This window comes from Agelaius tricolor, unplaced genomic scaffold (genome assembly GCF_023055355.1).
Source record: "Agelaius tricolor isolate 1412-34295 unplaced genomic scaffold, bAgeTri1.0.p SCAF_69, whole genome shotgun sequence".
NCBI classification, from domain to species: domain Eukaryota; kingdom Metazoa; phylum Chordata; class Aves; order Passeriformes; family Icteridae; genus Agelaius; species Agelaius tricolor.
Genome location: NW_027269329.1, coordinates 1,320,550 through 1,341,530, shown reverse-complemented (window position 1 = coordinate 1,341,530; position 20,981 = coordinate 1,320,550). Strand labels below are relative to the sequence as shown.

The window sequence follows — 20,981 nt, the reverse complement described above, 5'->3', positions numbered from 1 at the left end:
GGAAAAACGGGGATGGGGGGGGGGGAAGAGGAATGGGGGAAAATGCGGGAATGGGGAAAAACAAATCCGGGAATAGGGGAAAAATGCGGGAACGGGGGGGGGGGGGGGGAAAAAGGGGAATGGGGGAAAAACGGGAATAGAGGGAGTGCGGGAATGGGGGAAAAATGCGAGAAAGGGGGGAAAAAACACCGGGACTGGGGAGGAAAAACGGGAATGGGGGAAAACACGGGAATGGGGGGAAAATCCGGGAATGGGGAGAAATGAAAGCGGGAGTGGGGAGAAATGAAAGCGGGAGTGGGGCGAGCTGCGGGAGCGGGGCTGCGGAGCGGGCGGAGCGCGCAGAATGGCGGGGGCTGCGCTGACCCCCGACCCTGCGGCGGCCGCAGAGCCCGGATCAGGGCCCGGATTAGCGGCGGGCACGGCCCGGGAGGGCTCGGGCCGCGCTCCCGAGGGGGAAAACACCGGGAAAAGGGGGGGGGGGGGATTCCCGCAGTGCCGGCGGCGCCCCCCGAAATGCCAGGGGCGCTCCGCGAAATTCCAGAGCCGCTCCCCGAAATTCCAGAGCCGCTCCCCGAAATGCCAGGGCCGCCCCCCGAAATGCCAGGGGCGCTCCCCGAAATTCTGGGAGCTCCCCTCGCGATTCCAGAGCCGCTCCCCGAAATTCAGAGGCGCTCCCCGAAATGCCAGGGGCGCTCCGCGAAATTCCAGAGCCGCCCCCCGAAATTCCAGAGGCGCACCCCGAAATTCCGGGAGCTCCCCTCGCGATTCCAGGGGCGCTCCCCGAAATTCCAGGGGCTCTCCCGGCCCCTCCGCGGGTCCTGGAGGGGTTTGGGGTTTTGGGGATTGGGGTTTGGGGATTTGGGGATTTGGGGTTTTGGGGATTGGGGTTTGGGGGTTTGGGGGTTTTGGGTTTTAGGGGATTTGGAGGTTTGGGTTTGGAGTTTGGGGGTTTGGGGGCTGTGGTTTAGAGTTTGGGGATTTGGGTTTGGGAGTTTGGGTGTTTGGGTTTGGGAGTTTGGGGATTTAAGGTTTGGGGGTTCGGGGATTTGAGGTTTGGGGGATTTGGGAATTGGGGGTTGGAGTTTGGGGGTTTGGGGTTTGGCGGTATTGGGCAATTCGGGCTTTGGGGGTTTGGGAATTTGGGAGTTTGGGGATTGCGGTTTGGGGGTTTGGGGGATTTGGAGTTTCGGGGTTTGGGGATTTGGAGTTTGGGGTTTGTGGAAGGAGATGCCGGAATTTCTCCTTCCCTTCCCTCCCTCCCTCCCTCCGGCTGATCCCGGTTTTCCAGCCGGGAATTCCAGCGGGAAAAGCTCTGCCAGCCGGGAATTTGGGAATCCAATTTATTGGGGATGGAATTCCCGGTGGGAAAATCGGGAACGTGGGGAGAGGGCACCCGCGGCGGGGTCGGCACCCAAGGGGTTAATCCCAGCTTCTGTTTTTCCAGGATTTTTTTTTTTGAGGAATTCCCCAAACGGACGAGGGAGCAGCCAGGTGTCCCAAAAAATCGAATTTTGGGGGCGCTCGGCGGTTTTTGGGTGCCCCAAATCCCTCCAGGATTCCCCTTTTCCGCCTCTCATCCCAAAAAACCTGGAAGAACGGAACGGAGGGTCCTGGCCTGGGCTAATTAACGGCAATTAAGGGTTAATGAAGGGCTGGAGGGGCGATAAAACCTCTGGAATTCCGCTGGAATCCCTGGGGCAGAGAGGGAAGAGCTTGGAGCAAAGCCCAGCCCGGGAAATTCGGGATGCGGAGAATTCCTGGAAGGAAAATTGAAATTATTCCAAAGCAATTCAGGGATCACAAAGTGAAACAGGACAGGAGATTGGAATGGGGATTTTCTTTTTGGTTTTATTGGGATCAGAGCCAGGAAAACCAGGGAAAAAAAAAAAAAAGGAAGAAAAGCCATTCCCAGGGCCAGGAATATCCTGGATTTTTAGGGAAACCTGGAATAATTTGGCTTGGAAAGAGCTGACATGTCCCAATTCCATTGGCAGGGACACTCACATTATCCCACGGCACTCCGAGCTGGATTTTTGAGGAATTTAAAGGAATTTTAAGGAATTATTTAAAGGAATTTTAAGGAATTCCTGCTTTTTTTTTTCCAGCCCCATTTCCTTGGATCATCCTGGCGGGCGATCCTTTTATGTGGAAATGAAGGAATTGTAAGGAATTTTAAGAAATTTTCAGGATTTTTCAGGGATTTTCAGGAATTTTAAAGTATTTTCAGGAATTTTTAAGATTTTTCAGGAATTTTCAAGATTTTTCAGGAATCTTCATGATTTTCAGGAATTTTAAGGCATTTTAAGGAAATTTCAGGGTTTTTTTCCCCACACTGATCCCAAAACCCGGAGTTTTCTGGGATGTGGCTGTGGGGAAGGCCTCGATCCACTGGGATCCATCCCAAACCCTGGGAAGGGAGAAATAAATCCAGGGTTTGGGGACCCCAAATCCAGGGATGAAGAACCCCAAATTCAGGAATGGGGAGCCCAAGTTTAGGGATGTGGACCCAAATTCAGGGATGGGGAACCCCGAATCCAGGGAATGAGGGATCCCAAAATCAGGGATGTGGACCCAAATTTAGAGTTTTGCACCCCAAACCCAGGGGAAGGGGGGAGACACCGCCAAACCCCACAGAACTGAGGGGGGCCCTCAAAACCCCCTTTGGGACCCCTCCAGGCCTGGGGCTGCTCCCCGAGGATCCAGGCGGGGACAAAGGGAAGATTTTGGAGATTTGGGGGGTCTTTCCCCTCATGGGGTCCCCAGATCCCCTCAGGACCCCAAAAATCCCCTCAGGACCCCCAAATCCCCTCACGGCACAGCGATGACGTAATGGGGAGACCACGCCCACAACAGTATGGCGGCACGGAAAATCTCGCGAGAGCTCGCCGTGTCCCGAGGTCATAAATAGCCCCGCCTGAGGGACGCGGTCCCCAGAGCCCGCCCAGACGGGGGCGGGCACGGAAGGGGGGCGGGGTGCTGCGCTGCGGATGCGGCCAGGCCCCGTCATGGCGGGGTTGTGAGGGGAGAGTGGACAAACCGCGGGAATTCGCGTCGGGAATTCGGGAATTCCTCCTTGGAATGGCTCCCCAGCCTTGGAATGGCACCGCAGCCGTGCAGTGACAGCGGTGTCCCCTTGTCCCGCTGTCCCTTGGCTGAGGGGCCTGTAAGAGCCGTGAGGGGAAACTGAGGCACGATGGCTCCCGCGTTTCCAAAATTTTTATATTTTTCCACATAAAGTCTGGGAAATACTTCCCGATTCCTTCTTTTCTTCTTCCAACTGCTCGCGGTTAAAGGAGAATTCCAATAAAATTAATTTATTTGACTGTTTTGTCACCAGGCCGGCAAAGGAAAGGGCTGGAAGGTGAAATTCCAGCGGGATGGGGGAAAAAAAAGGGAATTTTCCTTCTAAAAGCCAAATTCCGGATTCCGTGAGGGAATCCTGATTTAATTATTGGATTAAAATCGCTTTTTGTATAAAGGGAAGGATGAGGCGAGGGATTTGTGGTGAAAATTCCCGGGGAATAAATGGGGATAAAGCCAGGAATGAATCAGATAAATCCCTGGAATAAATTCGTCTGGAAGTTTTGTTCTTTTGGAATTGTGGTTGCCACGTAAATCCCTCCAGGGACTTGAGATTCCGGGAATTGTAGGAATTACAGATGGAAAAGGAAAATATTCCTCCATCCCTCCATCCATTCCTCAATTTTCCCAGAAAAACTATTAAGGAATTACAAAAATCCCCCTTTTTTTAATGTAAAATCCCTCAAAACATAAAAGAAAAACTCAGAGCCGCCTTAATTTTTTTTAACCATTTATATTTATATATATATATATAAAAAAATTAAATATATATAATATATCGTGTTTAAGACTAAAAATATAGTACAGAATATTTAAAAAAAAAAAGGAAAATGCAACGTAAAAAAAAAAAAAATGGGAACGGGGAGAGATCTCGGAATTTCGGGGGGGGGAAAAAAGGAAACGGGGGAGGGTCTCTAAACCAACCTGTGCTAAAAAAAAAAGGGGGAAATTCCATGTTCCAGCCCCAAAGTGGGGCTGGAATTTTAAAGCTTCCCGGTGGCCGGGGCGGGCTCCCCCTCTTCCCGTGGGATATTGCTCTGGAGTTTGGGGTGCAGCACCTGGAGCGGGAATTCCCTCCCCCCTCTGGCGTTTTGGGGTGAATTCAGGCACCTTTGGGATCCCCGGGGGGTTCGGGCCCGTCCTGACGGGACCTTTTTGGGTGGTTTCGGGAATTTCGGGAGGGGGAAACGAGAGGGGAGGGTCCCGCGGCTCGTACCGGGATTGGGAACAGGCGATTTGGGGGATTTGGGGGATTTTGGGAAGCTCCCGACCCTGGGGAGGGCCCTTGAGGGGTGGGGAGGGGTCTCGTACCTAATCCCGGGGTTTTTTTTGGGAATCAACCGGGAATTCCCTCCAAAATTCATCCCACAAATCCCCCCATCTCAATTTGGGGTCCCTTTGGGAATTGGGGCCGGGAATTCCCTCCCAAACTCATCCCCAAAATCCCAAATTCCAAACTGGGGCTGGGAATTCCCTCCAAAACTCATCCCCGAAATACCCAATCTCAAATTGGGGTCCCTTTGGGAATTTGGGAGCTGGGGCTGGGAATTCCCTCCAAAACTCATCCCACAAAAATCCCCAATCCCAAATTTGGGCTGGGAATCCTGTGGAAATTACCTCCAAAACTCATCCCACAAAAATCCCCAATTCCAAATTGGGGCTGGGGGTTAACCAGGAATTCCCTCCAAAATTCACTCCCCAGATTCCCCCATCCCAAGTTGGGGTTCCTTTAGGGAATTTGGGAATTGGGGCTGGGGATTCCCTCCCAAAACTCATCCCACAAATTCCCCCATCTGAAATCGGGGCTCATTTGGGAATTGGGGCTGGGAATTCCCTCCCAAACTCATCCCCAAAATCCCAAATTCCAAATTGGGGCTGGGGATTCCCTCCCAAACTCATCCCCCCAAATGCCCAGTCCCAAACCGGGGTCCCCAGAGCCCCCCAGGCCCCGGCCGAGCTCCCGATCCCGAAGTTTTGGCCGGTCCCGGCTCCCCGGCTTCCCGGGAATGCGACTCCCACTGGGTTTACATTCCCAGGAGGGACGGGGATGGGGATCCAGGGGATCCCATGGGAACCATGTGCGTATGGAAACCCCAAACTGCCCCCGCTGCCGCTGCTCCGGGGGGATTTGGGATGGGGGAGAACGGGGGCAGCCGGCCCCGAGGGAGGGGCGGCCCCGAAATCAAGGCACAGGGAATGGGAATGGCTTGGGATGGGGCTGTTTTGGGATTTGTGTGTCCCTCTGGATTTGGGAACATGCTGATCCCAGTGGGAATGGCTTGGGATGGGGTTTTTGTGGGATTTTTGTGTCCCTCTGGATTTGGGACACGTGGATCCCAATTGGAAATGGTTTGGGACGGGGCTGTTTTGGGATTTTTGTGTCCCTCTGGATTCAGGGACACGTGGATCCCAATGGAAATGGCTTGGGATGGGGTTTTTGTGGGATTTGTGTGTCCCCTCTGGATTTGGGACACATGGATCCCAATTGGAAATGGTTTGGGACGGGGCTGTTTTGGGATTTGAGTGTCCCCTCTGGATTTGGGACACGTGGATCCCAATGGAAATGGTTTGGGACGGGGCTGTTTTGGGATTTGTGTGTCCCCTCTGGATTTGGGAACATGCGGATCCCAGTTGGAATGGGAATGGTTCAGGATGGGGCTGTTTTGGGATTTGTGCGTCCCCCTGGATTTGGGAACATGCGGATCCCAATGGGAACGGGAATGGTTTGGAGAATGGGAATGGTTTGGGATGGGAATGATTTGGATGGGGGTTTTTTTTTGGGATTTGTGTGTCCCCCCTGGATTTGGGAGCATGCAGATCCCAATGGGAATGGTTTGAAATGGGTTTTTTTTTGGGATTTGTGTGTCCCTCTGGATTTGAGAACATGTGGATCCCAATGGGAATGGGAATGGTTGGGACGGGGCTGTTTTTGGGATTTACACATCCCCCTGGATTTGGGAACACGCGGATCCCAATGGGAATGGTTGGGACGGGGCTGTTTTTGGGACTGACGCATCCCCCTGGATTTAGGGACACGCGGATCCCAATGGGAATGGTCAGGATGGGGCTGTTTTTGGGATTTACACATTCCCTGGATTTAGGGACATGCAGATCCCAATGGGAATGGTCGGGACGGGGCTGTCTGTGGGATTTACACATCCCCCTGGATTTAGGGACACGTGGATCCCAATGGGAATGATCGGGATGGGGCTGTCTGTGGGACTGACGCATCCCCCTGGATTTAGGGACACGCAGATCCCAATGGGAATGGTTGGGACGGGGCTGTTTTTGGGATTTACACATCCCCCTGGATTTGGGAACACGCGGATCCCAATGGGAATGGTCGGGACGGGGCTGTTTTTGGGATTTACACATTTCCCTGGATTTAGGGACACGTGGATCCCAATGGGAATGATCGGGACGGGGCTGTCTGTGGGATTTACACATTCCCCTGGATTTAGGGACATGCAGATCCCAATGGGAATGGTCGGGACGGGGCTGTTTTTGGGATTTACACATTCCCCTGGATTTAGGGACATGCAGATCCCAATGGGAATGGTCGGGACGGGGCTGTCTGTGGGATTTACACATTCCCCTAGATTTAGGGACACGCAGATCCCAATGGGAATGGTCGGGACGGGGCTGTTTTTGGGACTGACGCATCCCCCTGGATTTAGGGACACGCGGATCCCAATGGGAATGGTCGGGACGGGGCTGTTTTTGGGACTGACGCATCCCCCTGGATTTAGGGACATGTGGATCCCAATGGGAATGGTCGGGACGGGGCTGTCTGTGGGATTTACACATCCCCCTGGATTTGGGAACACGCGGATCCCAATGGGAATGGTCGGGACAGGGCTGTCTGTGGGATTTACACATCCCCCTGGATTTGGGAACACGCGGATCCCAATGGGAATGGTCGGGACGGGGCTGTTTTTGGGACTGACGCATCCCCCTGGATTTAGGGACACCCAGAGCTGCTCCCTGGGGAAGCTCCGGGACCAACCACGGGGCTCCAACCCCGGTGGGCGGTGACACAGAGGGGACGACGCGGCCTCAACCCCTCCCCTCCACCCGCCGGGGGGCTGGGAAGTACCGGCAAAACCAACGGAATGAACGGAAGCTCCAAGAACCCGCGGGGACGGTCGGGATCGGGCAAAGCCCTGAATATCAGGGAGCCCTGCCCGGCCTAGACGTGCGTCTGCATGCGCTGCTGGAAGCGCTGCCCGTAGTCCGAGTGCTGCGAGGTGTACGAGAAGCGCGCGGCACCGCCGCCAAACTTGCCCACGGCCTCGTAGGGCTCGTAGGCGCCGCCGAAGCCCAGCCGGTAGGGCGGGAAGGCCGCGCTGGGGCCGGGGAACCCCACGCCCACGCCCACGCCCACGCCCGCGTAGTTCTCGTAGGACAGCTGGCTGCTCGTGTCCCCCGCCGCCGTCACCGCGGTGCCCGGGGGTGCCCCCGCCGCCTCCGCGGGGAACTCGGGGGCGCCCCGCGGGTAGGAGCTGAGCTGGGCGTAGCCGCTGGAGTGGGACAGGCGCGAGGGCGGCCGCGGCTCGAAGCGGGGCCCGCCGGGGCCGGGCGCGCGGTAATCGCCGTAGAGCACCGAGCGCGAGGCCGGGCGCTCCTCGTGGGCGCGCACGTTGTAGTAGCCGTTGGTGGGGTCCTGGGGGGAGAAAGATAACGGGGGGAATGGGGCGGGTTTGGGAATGCTGGAGGGGCGGGAAGGGCGGGGTTGGGGTTGGGAGGGGCGTGGGAGCAGACCTTGAGCTCGTACTCCTCGCGGGTGTCGATGGTGTCGCAGCGCAGGTCCTGCTTCAAGTCCACGTCGTCCTTGAACGACTGGAAAACCCACGGGAATAATTGTGGGATTATGGGATTATGAAATAATGGAATTGTGGAATTACAGAAGGGGATCGGCGGGGAGGAACCTTGAGACCCCTCCCATGGTGGGAAGGGGCAGCTCCCGATAGCCCAGGGGGATCCAAGGAGGAGCTGGGCACTTCCAGGGACTGGGAACCAGGGAATCCATGGAATGCATGGAATCAGGGATGGGAAATCCATGGGATCCATAGGATCACGGATGGGGAATCCATGGGATCCATGGAATCAGGGATGGGGAATCCATGGAATCAGGGATGGGGAATCCATGGGATCCATGGAATCCATGGAATCAGTGATGGGGAATCCATGGGATCCATGGAATCAGGGATGGGGAATCCATGGAATCAGGGATGGGTCCAGGACTGATCCCTAAAATCCCATTAAACCGGCCCAGGGAATGCTGGAATTGTTTGGGATGGAAAAGACCCCAAAGATCATGAGGACCTTGGGACCTTCCACCATCCCGGGTGGCTCCACCCCGGCCTTGGGCTGGGGCCCCTCCAAGGGCTGGGGACCCTGCCCGCCCTCCCGGCCATCCCGGGTGACAATCCCTGCCCAGAGCCCGTCCTGGCCGGTGTCCCCGTGGTGTCCCTCACCGAGTAGATGGCCTTCATGACGCGGGTGGCCGTGGACACGCTGGCCGTGTCCTCCTCCCGGTCCGCGTGCAGCGTCAGCGGCTCCCGGTTCACCGTCTCCACCTTGATGTCCAGCTTGCGCAGGGTGACGTCCTTGCGGCCTGAGGGGTGACCACAGAGTGACCATGGGGTGACCACGGGGTGACCATGGGGTGACCACTGAGTGAGCACAGAGTGACCCCCACAGAGACACCCTGAGTGACCCCTGAGTGACCATGGAGTGACCACTGGGTGACCATGGAGTGGTAACTGAGTGACCATGGAGTAGCCCCCATAGAGAGACCCAGAGTGACCACGGAGTGACCCCCATAGAGACACCCAGAGTGACCCCAGAGTGACCCCCATAGAGACACCCAGAGTGACCACAGAATGACCATGGAGTGACCCTCATAGAGACACCCAGAGTGACCCCAGAGTGACCCCCATAGAGACACCCAGAGTGACCCCAGAGTGACCATGGAGTGACCCCCATAGAGACACCCAGAGTGACCCCAGAGTGACCCCCATAGAGACACCCAGAGTGACCCCAGAGTGACCCTGAGTGACCCCTGACCCCACTCACTTCCTTTGCGGCGCCGGTAGAGGAAGCAGGCCAGGGCCAGCAGGCAGCTGATGAGGAGGACGCTGGCCCCGATGGTGGCCCCGGCGATGATGCCCACGGGCAGCACCTCTGTGGGGACACCAGGGGACAGTTGGGGACAGCTGGGGACAAGGACAGCGCCACAGCCACGGCTCTCATCCCAACATCCCCAATAACTCGTCTCGGAGGGGGATTGTGGGCTCACCAAGCCCAGGACTGCAGGGGTTACTTGGAGAGCCCCACCCCATCCGAGGCCTGACCCCTTTTCCTGGAGGAATTCCCCCAAATTTCCAGCTCGAGGCCACCCAGAGCTGTCCCCGAGCTCCCTGCAGGTGTCACCTTTGCCCAGCCCAAAGTTGTCCCAACCTGACCCAACTCAAGGCCGTTCCCTGTCACCCAGATTGTCCCCAAGCTCGCTGCCATTGCCACCTTTCTCCTGGAGCTGGATGATGGCCGTGCCAGGCCCGAAGCTGTCCCAGCCCATCTCAAGGCCACCCCAGGCTGTCCCCAGGTCCCTGTCATTGTCACCTTTCTCCTCGAGCTGGATGATGGCCGTGCCGGGCCTAACTTGAGGCCATTCCCTGTCACCCAGAGCTGTCCCCAGGCTGTCCCCTGGTGGCACCTTTCTCCTCGAGCTGGATGATGGCCGTGCCGGGCCCGAAGCTCTTCCAGCCCAACCCAACTGGAGGCCATTCCCTGTCACCCCAAGCTGTCCCCAGGTCCCTGCCATTGTCACTTTTCTCCTCGAGCTGGATGATGGCCGTGCTGGGCCCGAAGCTGTCCCAGCCCATCTCAAGGCCACCCCAGGTTGTCCCCAGGTTGTCCCCAGGCTGTCCCCTGGTGTCACCTTTCTCCTCGAGCTGGATGATGGCCAGGCCCATCTCAAGGCCACCCCAAGCTGTCCCCAGGCTGTCCCCTGGTGTCACCTTTCTCCTCGAGCTGGATGATGGCCGTGCCGGGCCCGAAGCTGTTCCAGCCCAACCCAACTGGAGGCCATTCCCTGTCACCCAGAGCTGTCCCCAGGCTGTCCCCTGGTGTCACCTTTCTCCTCGAGCTGGATGATGGCCGTGCCTGGCCCATCTCAAGGCCACCCCAAGCTGTCCCTGCCATTGTCACCTTTCTCCTCGAGCTGGATGATGGCCGTGCCGGGCCCGAAGCTGTTCCAGGCCGTGCAGTTGTAGCGCGTCTGGAAGTCGGCGTCCATGACGTTGTTGATGGTCAGCGTGGACAGGACCCCGCTGCCCGTGTTGCTCCTCTCCACCGTGTAGCGCTCCAGCGTCCCCGCTTCCAGAATGTTCTCCTTCCACGCCCAGGCCTGCGGGGAGGGGCCACGCGGACAGAAATTATCGGGTTTTCTCTGTTTTATATTGGGGTTTGTGAATTGTCCTGACATTAATGTGGTTATCATGATTTATTTTATATTATTTTATATTATTAATTTGTTTTCTGTATAAATATATATTGATATATTTAAAATAAATATTTATATATTTTTATATAATAATATATATTACTTATGATATTTTCATTGTTAAATAATCTATTTTATATTTATAAATTGTTTTATAAATATAGATATTTATTAATATTATCTTATACTTTATACTTATTATATAAAATATATTTATCTATATTTATTTATATGTGTTTGTTATAAATATAAAACCAAATTTTTACATTTTATAGTTATTTATTTTATATTGAATTTGTTTGATATTTATAAACTACATTTAATTATGAATACATATTAACACATATTAATTGTAAATACATATTAACACACATTAATTGTAATGTATCTTTATAAAATAACTTGTTTTATATGTATAAATAAGTTTATAAATTTCTTAAATATTTATTTACATATGTATTTGACGTTATATTATTTATATATATATATATATTACGTTTTATATTATTTATTTTGTCTTTACAGGTTATACTTAATATATAACCTATATATTATATATAAATATATATATATAACCTATATATTATATATAAATATATATATATATAACCTATATATTATATATAAATATAACCCTGCGATGTACTTAATTATAAATATATATTGATATGTATTTATATATATTAATATATATATAAATGTATAAATTAATATCTATAGATATTAAGATCTATAAATATAAATTAATATATTAATATATCAATATAAATATAAATTAATATAAATATAAATATATAAATTAAATATAAATATAAATTAATATATATTAATATATAAATGTAAAAATTAATATATAAATATACATAAATAGAAATATATATGAATAGATATTAATATATAAATATATATAAATTCTAATGTGTATGCAATGATAAAATTTGATATTAAATTAGTGCATAACATTAATAACACTAAATAATTCAATATTAACAATTATAAAATTATTAAATAAATGACTACAATAAATCAACTATAGAAATGAGGTAATATTTGGGAACGAGGTGGTTCCATAGTTGTTGTCTGTGTGTGGCAGCACTCACGATGCGGTCGGGGGGCGGCGTGCTGCCGATGAAGCACTCGACCTTGCCGCGGTCCCCGCGCACGGCGAACTGCACGGGCTCGCTGGAGATGATCGGGGGGCCTGCGGGGAACGGGGAATTGGGGTGGTTTGGGGGGGAATAATGGGGATTTGGGGTGGTTTGGGGGGGGAATAATGGGGATTTGGGGTGGTCTGAGGGGGTAAATTGGGGATTTGGGGTGGTTTGGGGGGGAATAATGGGGATTTGGGGTGGTCTGGGGGGAATAATGGGGATTTGGGGTGGTCTGGGGGGGATAATGGGGATTTGGGGTGGTTTGGGGGGGAATAATGGGGATTTGGGGTGGTCTGAGGGGGAATAATGGGGATTTGGGGTGGTCTGAGGGGAATAATGGGGATTTGGGGTGGTTTGGGGGGGAATAATGGGGATTTGGGGTGGTTTGGGGGGGAATAATGGGGATTTGGGGTGGTCTGGGGGGGAATAATGGGGATTTGGGGTGGTCTGAGGGGGTAAATTGGGGATTTGGGGTGGTTTGGGGGGGAATAATGGGGATTTGGGGTGGTTTGGGGGGGAATAGTGGGGATTTGGGGTGGTCTGGGGGGGGGAATGGGGAATTTGGGGTGGTCTGGAGGGAAACAGGGATTTGGGGTGGTCTGAGGGGGTAAATTGGGGATTTGGGGTGGCCCAGGGGGAAATTGGGGGAATTTGGGGTTCTCAAGGGGAGAAATTGGGGGAATTTGGGGTGGTCTGGGAGTGAAACGGGGAATTTGGGGTGTTTAGAGGGGGGAAATTGGGGGAATTTGGATTGGCCAAGGGGGGAATGTGAATTTGGGGTGTTTAGAGGGGGAAAATGGGGAATTTGGGGTGTTCTGAGGGGAAAATGGGAATTTGGAGTGGCCAAGGGGGGAATGTGAATTTGGGGTGTTTAGAGTGGGGAAATTGGGAATTTGGGGTGTTCCGAGGGGGGAAATTGGGAATTTGGGGTGGCACAGGGGGATCCAGGCACTGGAAATTCCCGGAGCTGTGTCCAGGCCGGATCAGGAATGAGGGATTTGGGATAAAATTCCCTGTTTTGGCTGGGACTGGGGAAACCTCCCACAGGAAATTCCAGGTTGAAATTCCTGGAGTTCCTGACCCCCATTCCCACCTCCCCAGGTGTGGGAAATCTCCTTTCAGGATTTATTCCCTTCCCATCATCCCCCTCTGCCACTTCCCTTAACTTTTTCAGTTCCAAACCCAACCAAAAAAACCCCAAATCCCCTTTTCCCCCTGCATCCGAGCCGCCCCGACCTGCAGAATTTAAAATTCACCAAAACCAACCAAAACTGAGAATTTTTGGGACGCGCGGATCCGCTCCGCTCCCAGGGAGCCCCGGGAGGTTTTGGGGGTTTTTTTGGGGGTTTTTTGGGGTTTTTGGGGGGCTGACCATTGACGAAGAGCGTGACCTCCCTCTCGCCCACGCCGATGCGGGGCACGATGGCCTTGCAGACGTATTGGCCGGCGTCCGCCTGCGTCACCGCCTTCAGGTACAGCTGGTTGCTGTTGCTCAGCACCTGTGGGGACAGGGGGGACACTGGGGACACTGGGGACAGCCGGGGGGCACAAGGGACGTCCCCCGAGGCTGGGCAGCCTGGCCAGGAACCGTTCCTGAGGGAATCCCGGCCCCAGACCCCGTTCCTGGGGGGGTTTGGGGTGTGGAGGGGGCAGGAGGAATGGTGGGGGTGCTCAGGGGGTGTGTTGGACCCCAATCCCAGCCCCAATCCCAAACCCAAACTCCAAACCCAAACCCAATCCCAAACCCAATCCCAACCCCCTTCCCGAATCCCAAACCCAAACCCAACCCCAAACCCAAACTCCAAACCCAAACCCAATCCCAACCCCCTTCCCGAATCCCAGCCCCAACCCCAATCCCAAACCCAAACCCAATCCCAAACCCAATCCCAACCCCATTCCCAAATCCCAAACCCAAACCCAAACTCCAAACCCAGCCCCAACCCCAAACCCAACCCCAATCCCAAACCCAATCCCAACCCCTTCCCGAATCCCAAACCCAAACCCAAACCCAAACTCCAAACCCAACCCCAAACCCAAACTCCAAACCCAAACCCAAACCCAAACCCAAACTCCAAACCCAAACCCAAACCCAAACCCAATCCCAAACCCAAACTCCAAACCCAATCCCAATCCCAAACCCAATCCCAAACCCAATCCCAACCCCAAACCCAATCCCAACCCCATTCCCGAATCCCAAATCCCAATCCCAATCCCAGTTCCCATTTCCAGGGAGTTTTGGGGACACAAAGCCGCAATGGGGACATTCAGGGGTTCTGTTTGACCCCAATTCCAGCCCCAATCCCAATCCCAACCCCAAACCCAAACCCAAACTCCAAACCCAACCCCAAACCCAAACTCCAAACCCAATCCCAATCCCAATCCCAGTTCCCATTTCCAGGGAGTTTTGGGGGCACAAAGCCACAATGGGGACGTTCAGGGGTTCTGTTTGACCCCAATTCCAACCTCAATCCCAAACCCAATCCAAATCCCAACCCCAATCCCAGTTTCCATTTTTTGGGGGATTTTTTTTCGGATATTTTTGGAGAATTTTTTTTTTATTTTTTGGGGACTTTTTGGGGAGATTTTTTTGGGGGGATTTTTTTTGGGATTTTTCTGGGGTGATTTCAGAACACATGGAGCCCCTCCCCTGACCCCGACGGTGCGGAGAACATTCCGGAACCCCCCCTGGACGGGCTCCTACCATGTTGGATTCCTTCTTGGTCCAGGTGAGGGTCAGGGGGGGGTTCCCCGACCACACGCAGGTCAGGGTGACATCGGAGCCGATGTCGGTCACCGTGGGCTTGGGGTCCACCACGATCCGGGGGGCGACTGGGGGGAAATGGGGAAAAAACAGGAGGGCAGCGTGGGGAGGGGCTTTGGGGCCGGGTTTGGGGGTTTGGAGCCGTTTTGGGGCTGTTCCGGGGCTGGTTTGGGGCCGTTTTGGGGCTGTTCTGGGGCGGTTTTGGGGCTGTTCTGGGGCGGTTTTGGGGCAGTTTTGGGGCGGTTTTGGGGCCATTTTGGGGCAGTTTCGGGGCGGTTTCAGGGCAGTTTTGGGGTCACTCACAGTGCACGTCCACCAGGGTGCTGACGTTGGTGCTGCCGATGTCGTTGTGCACCTCGCAGGACACGGGCTCCGTGAAGAAGGTGTAATCCACCTGCGTGTCGTACCTGTTCTCCTTGGCCTCCTCGATGATCACCCCGCCCTTGGCCCACCTGGGGACAGCGGGGACACCGTGGGACCCTGCCCCAAATCCCCGTCCTCATCCGAAATCCCAATCCTCATCCGAAATCCTAATCCTCATCTGAAATCCCAATCCCAAACCTAAATCCTAATTCCCAATCCTCATCCAAAATCCCAATCCTCATCCTAATTCCCAATCCTCATCCGAAATCCCAATCCTCATCCTAATTCCCAATCCCAAACCTAAATCCTAATTCCCATCCTAAATCCCAATCCCCATCCCAAATCCTAATTCCCATCCTAAATCCTAATTCCCATCCTAAATCTCAATCCCCATCCCAAATCCTAATTCCCATCCTAAATCCTAATTCCCACTCCCCATCCCCAATCCCAATCCCCATCCTCATTCCCAATCCCCATCCCCAATCCCAATCCCAGTCACCATTTCCAAAGGGTTTTGGGGAGGGGACTCAGAGCCAGGGTGGGGACGTTTGACCCCAATCCCAATTCCCAATCCCAATTCCCAGTCCCGGGGTTTTGGGGCTCACCTGTAGCCCTTGATCTCGGGGTTGGCCGTGGCCATGCAGGTGAACACGACCCTCTCGCCCTCCTGCACCGTCTGGGGCTGGATGGACAAGGTCACCGTCGGGGGGTCTGCGGGGACAGGGACAGCTCAGGGGGGGACACCGAGGGACCCCAAACCTCTGGGGTGAGGCAGCCCCATCCCCGTCCTTGTGGGGACCCTCAATCCCACCCTGTCCTTGTGGGGACCCTAAATCCCACCCCGATCCTTATGGGGACCCTCAGCCCCGTCCCCGTCCTTGTGGGGACCCTCAATCCCACCCTGTCCTTGTGGGGACCCTCAATCCCACCCCTGTCCTTGTGGGGACTCTAAATCCCACCCCGATCCTTATGGGGACCCTCAGCCCTGTCCCCATCCTTGTGGGGACCCTCAATCCCACCCTGTCCTTTTGGGGTCCCTCCGTGGGGCTGTCCCCGCTGTCCCCAGGGCTGTCCCCGGGGCTGTCCCCGCTGTCCCCTCCCACCGTGGCCGCCCCTTCCCGCAGCAGCCACCGGAGGTCGGTGTTGGCCACCGAGTCCTGGCCCTGCCTCCCCCTCCTCTTCCTCCTCCTCCACCCCCTCCACCCACAGACACCCCAAAAATGCCCCAAAAATGCCCCCAAATCCCCATCCCTCCTGCCTCTGGTGTCCCCAATGTCCCCAGGGTCCCTGTCCCTGTGTCACGGACGGTGCATGTTGAGCCTGATGAAAGTCTCCCTGTCCCTGTCCCTGTGTCCCCGTGTCCCCAGTGTCCCCCCGGTGTCCCCAGTGCCACCCACGGTGCACGTTGAGGCGCACGGAGCTCTCTTTGCCGCCAGGCACGGCCTCATTGGAGCTGCGGCAGGAGAAGCTCTCCCTGTCCCCGTGTCCCTGTCCCTGTGTCCCCATGTCCCCGTGTCCCCAGTGTCCCCCCGGTGTCCCCGGTGTCACCCACGGTGCACGTTGAGGCGCACGGAGCTCTCTTTGCCGCCGGGCACGGCCTCGTTGGAGCTGCGGCAGGAGAAGACGCGGCCGATGTCCAGCTCCGAGGGGGTGATGGGCAGCAGGCTCGTGGTGCTCTCGCGCTTCCCGTCGGCCAAAAGCTCCTGAGGGGACACGGGGACATGGGGACACGGGGACAGGGACACGGGGACATGGGGACACGGGGACAGGGACACGGGGACATGGGGACACGGGGACAGGGACACGGGGACAGCTCCAGACAGGCTGGGGGCACCACGAGGGGGTGGCCACCACACTGCAGTGTCCCCAGCCCGTGCTGGTGACAGCCCCGTCCTGCTGCAGCCCATGGCAGAACCAGGCCAGGGTGGTGACGACGGGACAGGGGGGACAGGAGGGACAGGGTGACAGTTCTGGGGACAGTTCTGGTGACAGCCATACTGTGCTGGTGACAGCGCCGTCCTGCTGCAGCCCATTGCAGAACCAGGCCAGGGTGGTGACAGTGGGACAGGGGGGACAGGAGGGACAGGGTGACAGTTCTGGTGACATTAAGGACACCATGCTGGTGACAGCCGTACCGTGCTGGTGACAGCGCCCTCCTGCTGCAGCCCATCGCGGAACCACGGGATGGTGGTGACAATGGGACAGGGGGCACAGAGGGGACACAGGGTGACAGTTCTGGGGACAGTTCTGGTGACAGCCATACTGTGCTGGTGACAGCGCCCTCCTGCTGCAGCCCATTGCAGAACCAGGCCAGGGTGGTGACAATGGGACAGGGGGCACAGATGGGACAGGGGGGACAGAGGGGACACACGGTGACAGTTCTGGTGACAGTTCTGGTGACAGCCATACCGTGCTGGTGACAGCGCCCTCCTGCTGCAGCCCGTCGCGGAACCAGGCCAGCGTGGCCGCGGGTTTGGCGCTGCGCGCCCGGCACGTGAGGTTGTAGGGGGTCCCCGCCCTCAGCAGGATCTCGGGGGCGCCGTCGATCGTGGGGTCCTCGGGGGGGACTGCGGGGGGACAGAGGGGACAGCGGCTCAGAGGGACACCCTGGGACACAGGGGATGGGGAGGGGACATCAGGGACCCTGTGGGGCACAGGGAATGGGGAGGGGACATGAGAGGCCCTGGAGGACACAGGGGTGGGACATGGAGGGACATTGGGTACCGTGTGTGGCACCGGGGACCCCGTGGGACATTGGGGACCCTGTGGGGCACAGGGCACGGGGAGGGGACCCTGGGGCCGGTTTGTGGCCCGGGGCCAGCGCTCACTGAGCACGGTGAGGCGGGCGCGGCGCGAGCGCAGCGCGGCCTCGGTGGCCTGGCACTCGTAGACGGCGTCATCGGAGAGCTCGGCGTCGCGGATCTCCAGGTTGTACTGGCCCGAGTCCGCCGTGCCCACGATGCGGTACCGGGGCCAGGCTGCGGAGGGGACAGGGCAGGGTCAGCTGGGGACACCCTGGTCCTACAGGGACACCCCCATTCCACTGGGACACCCCAATCCCACGGGGACACCCCCATCCCATAGGGACAGCCCAATCTACAGGGACACCCTGATCCCATGATAAGACAAGGACACCTCGATCCCACAGGGTCACCCCAGTCCTACAGGGACACCCCGGTCCCAGGCTGTGGGGACAGCCCTGGGAAGTCACACAGGGACACCCCCAGAGCCACCCCCCCTTTCCCAGGTCCCCTTCAGCCCCTGCCCCATGGGTGACACCCCCAGGGCCACCCCTCCCCAGCCAGTGTCACCCCCAGGGCCACCATTCCCCAGCCAGTGTCACCCCCAGTGTCCCCTCGTCCCCAGGGCACCTTTCAGGCCCTGCCCCATGGGTGACACCCCCAGGGCCACCCCTCCCGACCCGGGGTCACGCCCAGTGTCCCCCCGTCCCCAGGGCACCTTTCAGGCCCTGCCCCATGCCCAGGGCCAGCCCGTCCTTGGTCCATTGCACGATGCCGGAGTAGTTGAGCACCACGCAGGACAGGACGATTCTCTGCCCGGCCACCACCGTCTGGTCCTCGGGCTCCTCCACGAAGCGCGTCTGCACCGCTGCGGCCACAGGGCCACGGTCACCACGGTCACCATGGGACACAGGGCCACGGTCACCACGGTCACCACGGGACGCGGCAGCCATGGCACCACGGTCACCACGCAGCGCCCGGCACCGCGGCACGGCGTGCGCCGCCATCCCAGAATACCCCGAGATCCCCCCGAGATTCCCCCGAGATTCCCCTGAGATTCCCTGAGATGCCCCAGGATCCTCTTGAGATCCCCTGGGACCCCCCCAAGCTGCCCTGGATCCCCTCAGGATCCCCCCAGCCCGGGCCCCGCCGCTCCCATTCCCGTTCCCGGCTGTTCGGGATCGATCCCGGCGTCACGCGGCCCGCGGGAATCGAGCGGGATGTGACGGGGACAGGGACAGGGACAGGGACAGGGACAGGGACGGGGACGGCTCGGGATGCGACCGTGACGGGGCAGCGCGACCCCCGCCTCTCCCGGCTCCAATCCCGCGGTTTTTATTCTGGAATGCGGCACGGAACGGCACAGCCCGGGGTCCCCGCCCCGCTCCTCTCCTTCTGAATCCTCAAAACCCACAGGCTCCTGCTTGTGATCCCGAAAATAAAACACCGGCGGGTCCAAACATTCCCCAAAATCCCCAGAAATGACCCCAAAATTCCCGTGTGGGGAATCCGCTCCTCCCGGCATCCCAGGATCCCTGGGAGCCCGGGATGGGGAATCCAGGGAACCCCGGGATGGGGAATCCAGGGATCCCCGGGATAAAACACCCCCAAATCCCCGGGATGGGGAATCCAGGGAACCCCGGGATGGGGAATCCAGGGAACCCCGGGATAAAACACCCCCAAATCCCCGGGATCCCCGGGAAAACCCCGGGACACGGCCCCGCCAGCCCCGCGCTCCTCCCGTGCGGGATTCTGGGGACAGCCCGGGGACCCCCGGTGCCACCCCCGGCGCCGGCCCCGGTGCCAGCCCCGCCCCGAGGCCGCGGGGATTTTGGGGGAAGATGAAGGAAAAGAGGGATCGGGAGATCAAAGAGGGGAAGGTGCCGGGAGAGGGAGGGGGAGGAGGGAAAATCAGAGCGGGGAACGGGGGAGGGAGCGGCGGGGGGGACCCGCAGCCTCGGGCACCGGGGGGGACCGGGCTGGGACCGGGGTAGAACCGGGATAGAAACGGGATGGGACCGGGATAGAAACGGGATGGGACTGGGATGGAAACGGGATGGGACTGGGATGGGACTGGGATAGAAACGGGATGGGACCGGGATAGAACCGGGATGGAACCGGGATAGAAACGGGATAGAAACGGGATGGGACCGGGCTGTGGCCGGGATGGGACCAGGCTGGAACCGGGCCGATGGGGATGGGCTGGATTTTGGGGGAGATCGAGGGGAAAACGGGCACCGGGATGGCCCCGGGATTCTGGGGGAAACGGGCACCGGGATGGCCCCGGGATTCTGGGGAAACGGGCACCGGGATGGCCCCGGGATTTTGGGGGAACGGGCACCGGGATGGCCCCGGGATTCTGGGGGAAACGGGCACCGGGATGGCCCCGGGATTTTGGGGGGAACGGGTGCCGGGATGGCCCCGGGATTTTGGGGGGGAACGGGCACCGGGATGGCGCCGGCCCAGCCTGGAGTGGTTTGGGATTTGGCTGCCACCATCCCCGTGTCCCCACACATTGTCCCCAACCCCGAAACACCCACGCCGGGTCCCTGCAGTGCCAGCGCCACCCTCCCGGTGCCACCTCCCGGTGCCACCTCCCGGTGCCACCTCCCCAGTGCCACCTCCCCAGTGCCACCTCCCCGCAGCGGCAGCCACAGTGCCAGACCTGTCACCGCCGGCGGGGGCTGGTGGCGATTGTCACAGCCGGAGCCACCTCCCGCCACCTTCCCCGTCCCTCCTCCCCTGGCAGGGACCGGGCTGGGGGGGGGGAGGTGGCGGTGCCACCCCTGCGGCGGTGACACGGGGGGGGTGACACTGAGGGGGTGACACGGGGATGGTGACACGGGGGGTGGTGGCACAGGGGGGTGGCAGGGCCCGGTTCGCTCCGAGGCGCCGCGGCGGGCGCGGGGGTGGCGCGGCCGGGGTGACACCGCGCGAGGTGACAGCGGTGGCCGCGGGCGCAGGCACGAGGTGGCGCCTCGCTCGCTGCTGGGTCCCCTGCGCGTCGCCACCGTCCCCGGCCGCTCCTCCCCGCTGCCCGTGCCACGGGGCCGCCCCATTGTCACCGTGTCCCCTGTGACCCCCCCATTGTCACCGTGTCCCCTGTGACCCCCCCCATTGTCACCTGTCCCCTGTGACACACCCCCGTGTCACCGTGTCCCCTGTGACCCCCCCCGTGTCACCGGGTCCCCTGTGACCCCCCCCGTGTCACCGGGTCCCCTGTGATCCCCCCCCCGTGTCACCGTGTCCCCTGTGACCCCCCCCATTGTCACCGTGTCCCCTGTGCCGCTGTGACCCCCCCCCCGTGTCACCGTGTCCCCTGTGACCCCCCCCATTGTCACCGTGTCCCCTGTGCCGCTGTGACCCCCCCGTGTCAC

At 57.4% G+C, this 20,981-nt stretch overlaps 2 protein-coding genes across 7 annotated transcripts in view; both read right to left on the bottom strand.

The window, feature by feature from the left end:
• Positions 1 to 3,794: 3,794 nt before the first annotated feature.
• The window catches only part of KIRREL1 (kirre like nephrin family adhesion molecule 1), a 31,409-nt gene continuing 14,222 nt past the window's right edge, over positions 3,795 to 20,981 (bottom strand). The window contains exons 1-15 of one of the 6 annotated variants that reach the window (XM_071417459.1): positions 18,506 to 18,626; positions 18,323 to 18,472; positions 17,692 to 17,841; positions 17,273 to 17,430; positions 16,416 to 16,566; positions 15,469 to 15,574; positions 14,804 to 14,952; positions 14,441 to 14,568; positions 13,112 to 13,238; positions 11,689 to 11,789; positions 10,294 to 10,492; positions 9,160 to 9,267; positions 8,559 to 8,698; positions 7,843 to 7,920; positions 7,128 to 7,744 (exon numbers count right to left, since the gene is read on the bottom strand). In XM_071417459.1, coding sequence (XP_071273560.1) covers positions 7,271 to 7,744; positions 7,843 to 7,920; positions 8,559 to 8,698; positions 9,160 to 9,267; positions 10,294 to 10,492; positions 11,689 to 11,789; positions 13,112 to 13,238; positions 14,441 to 14,568; positions 14,804 to 14,952; positions 15,469 to 15,574; positions 16,416 to 16,566; positions 17,273 to 17,430; positions 17,692 to 17,841; positions 18,323 to 18,472; positions 18,506 to 18,611 — 2,325 coding nt within the window. In that variant the 5' untranslated portion in view covers positions 18,612 to 18,626 and the 3' untranslated portion in view covers positions 7,128 to 7,270. Of the gene's footprint in view, positions 4,634 to 4,698; positions 7,745 to 7,842; positions 7,921 to 8,558; positions 8,699 to 9,159; positions 9,268 to 10,293; positions 10,493 to 11,688; positions 11,790 to 13,111; positions 13,239 to 14,440; positions 14,569 to 14,803; positions 14,953 to 15,468; positions 15,575 to 16,415; positions 16,567 to 16,998; positions 17,215 to 17,272; positions 17,431 to 17,691; positions 17,842 to 18,234; positions 18,254 to 18,322; positions 18,642 to 20,981 lie in introns of those variants that run through there. The other 5 variants (XM_071417461.1, XM_071417458.1, XM_071417462.1 and 2 more) reach the window with 5 other exon arrangements.
• On the bottom strand, positions 18,658 to 20,714 carry LOC139585060 (tetra-peptide repeat homeobox protein 1-like). Its single transcript, XM_071417464.1, has 2 exons — positions 20,240 to 20,714; positions 18,658 to 20,198 (listed from the first exon to the last, which is right to left on the bottom strand). Exons 1-2 carry the CDS (start codon positions 20,661 to 20,663, stop codon positions 19,516 to 19,518), a joined length of 1,107 nt encoding a protein of 368 aa, XP_071273565.1. The 5' UTR covers positions 20,664 to 20,714; the 3' UTR covers positions 18,658 to 19,515.

Coding starts and splice junctions, on each gene's coding strand:
- LOC139585060 (XM_071417464.1), bottom strand. CDS start 20,663: ATGGGGCGGCCCCGTGGCACGGGCAGCGGGGAGGAGCGGCCGGGGACG. Junction 20,199..20,239: donor GTGGCTGCCGCTGCGGGGAG/GTGGCACTGGGG, acceptor TGGCACCGGGAG/GTGGCACCGGGAGGTGGCAC.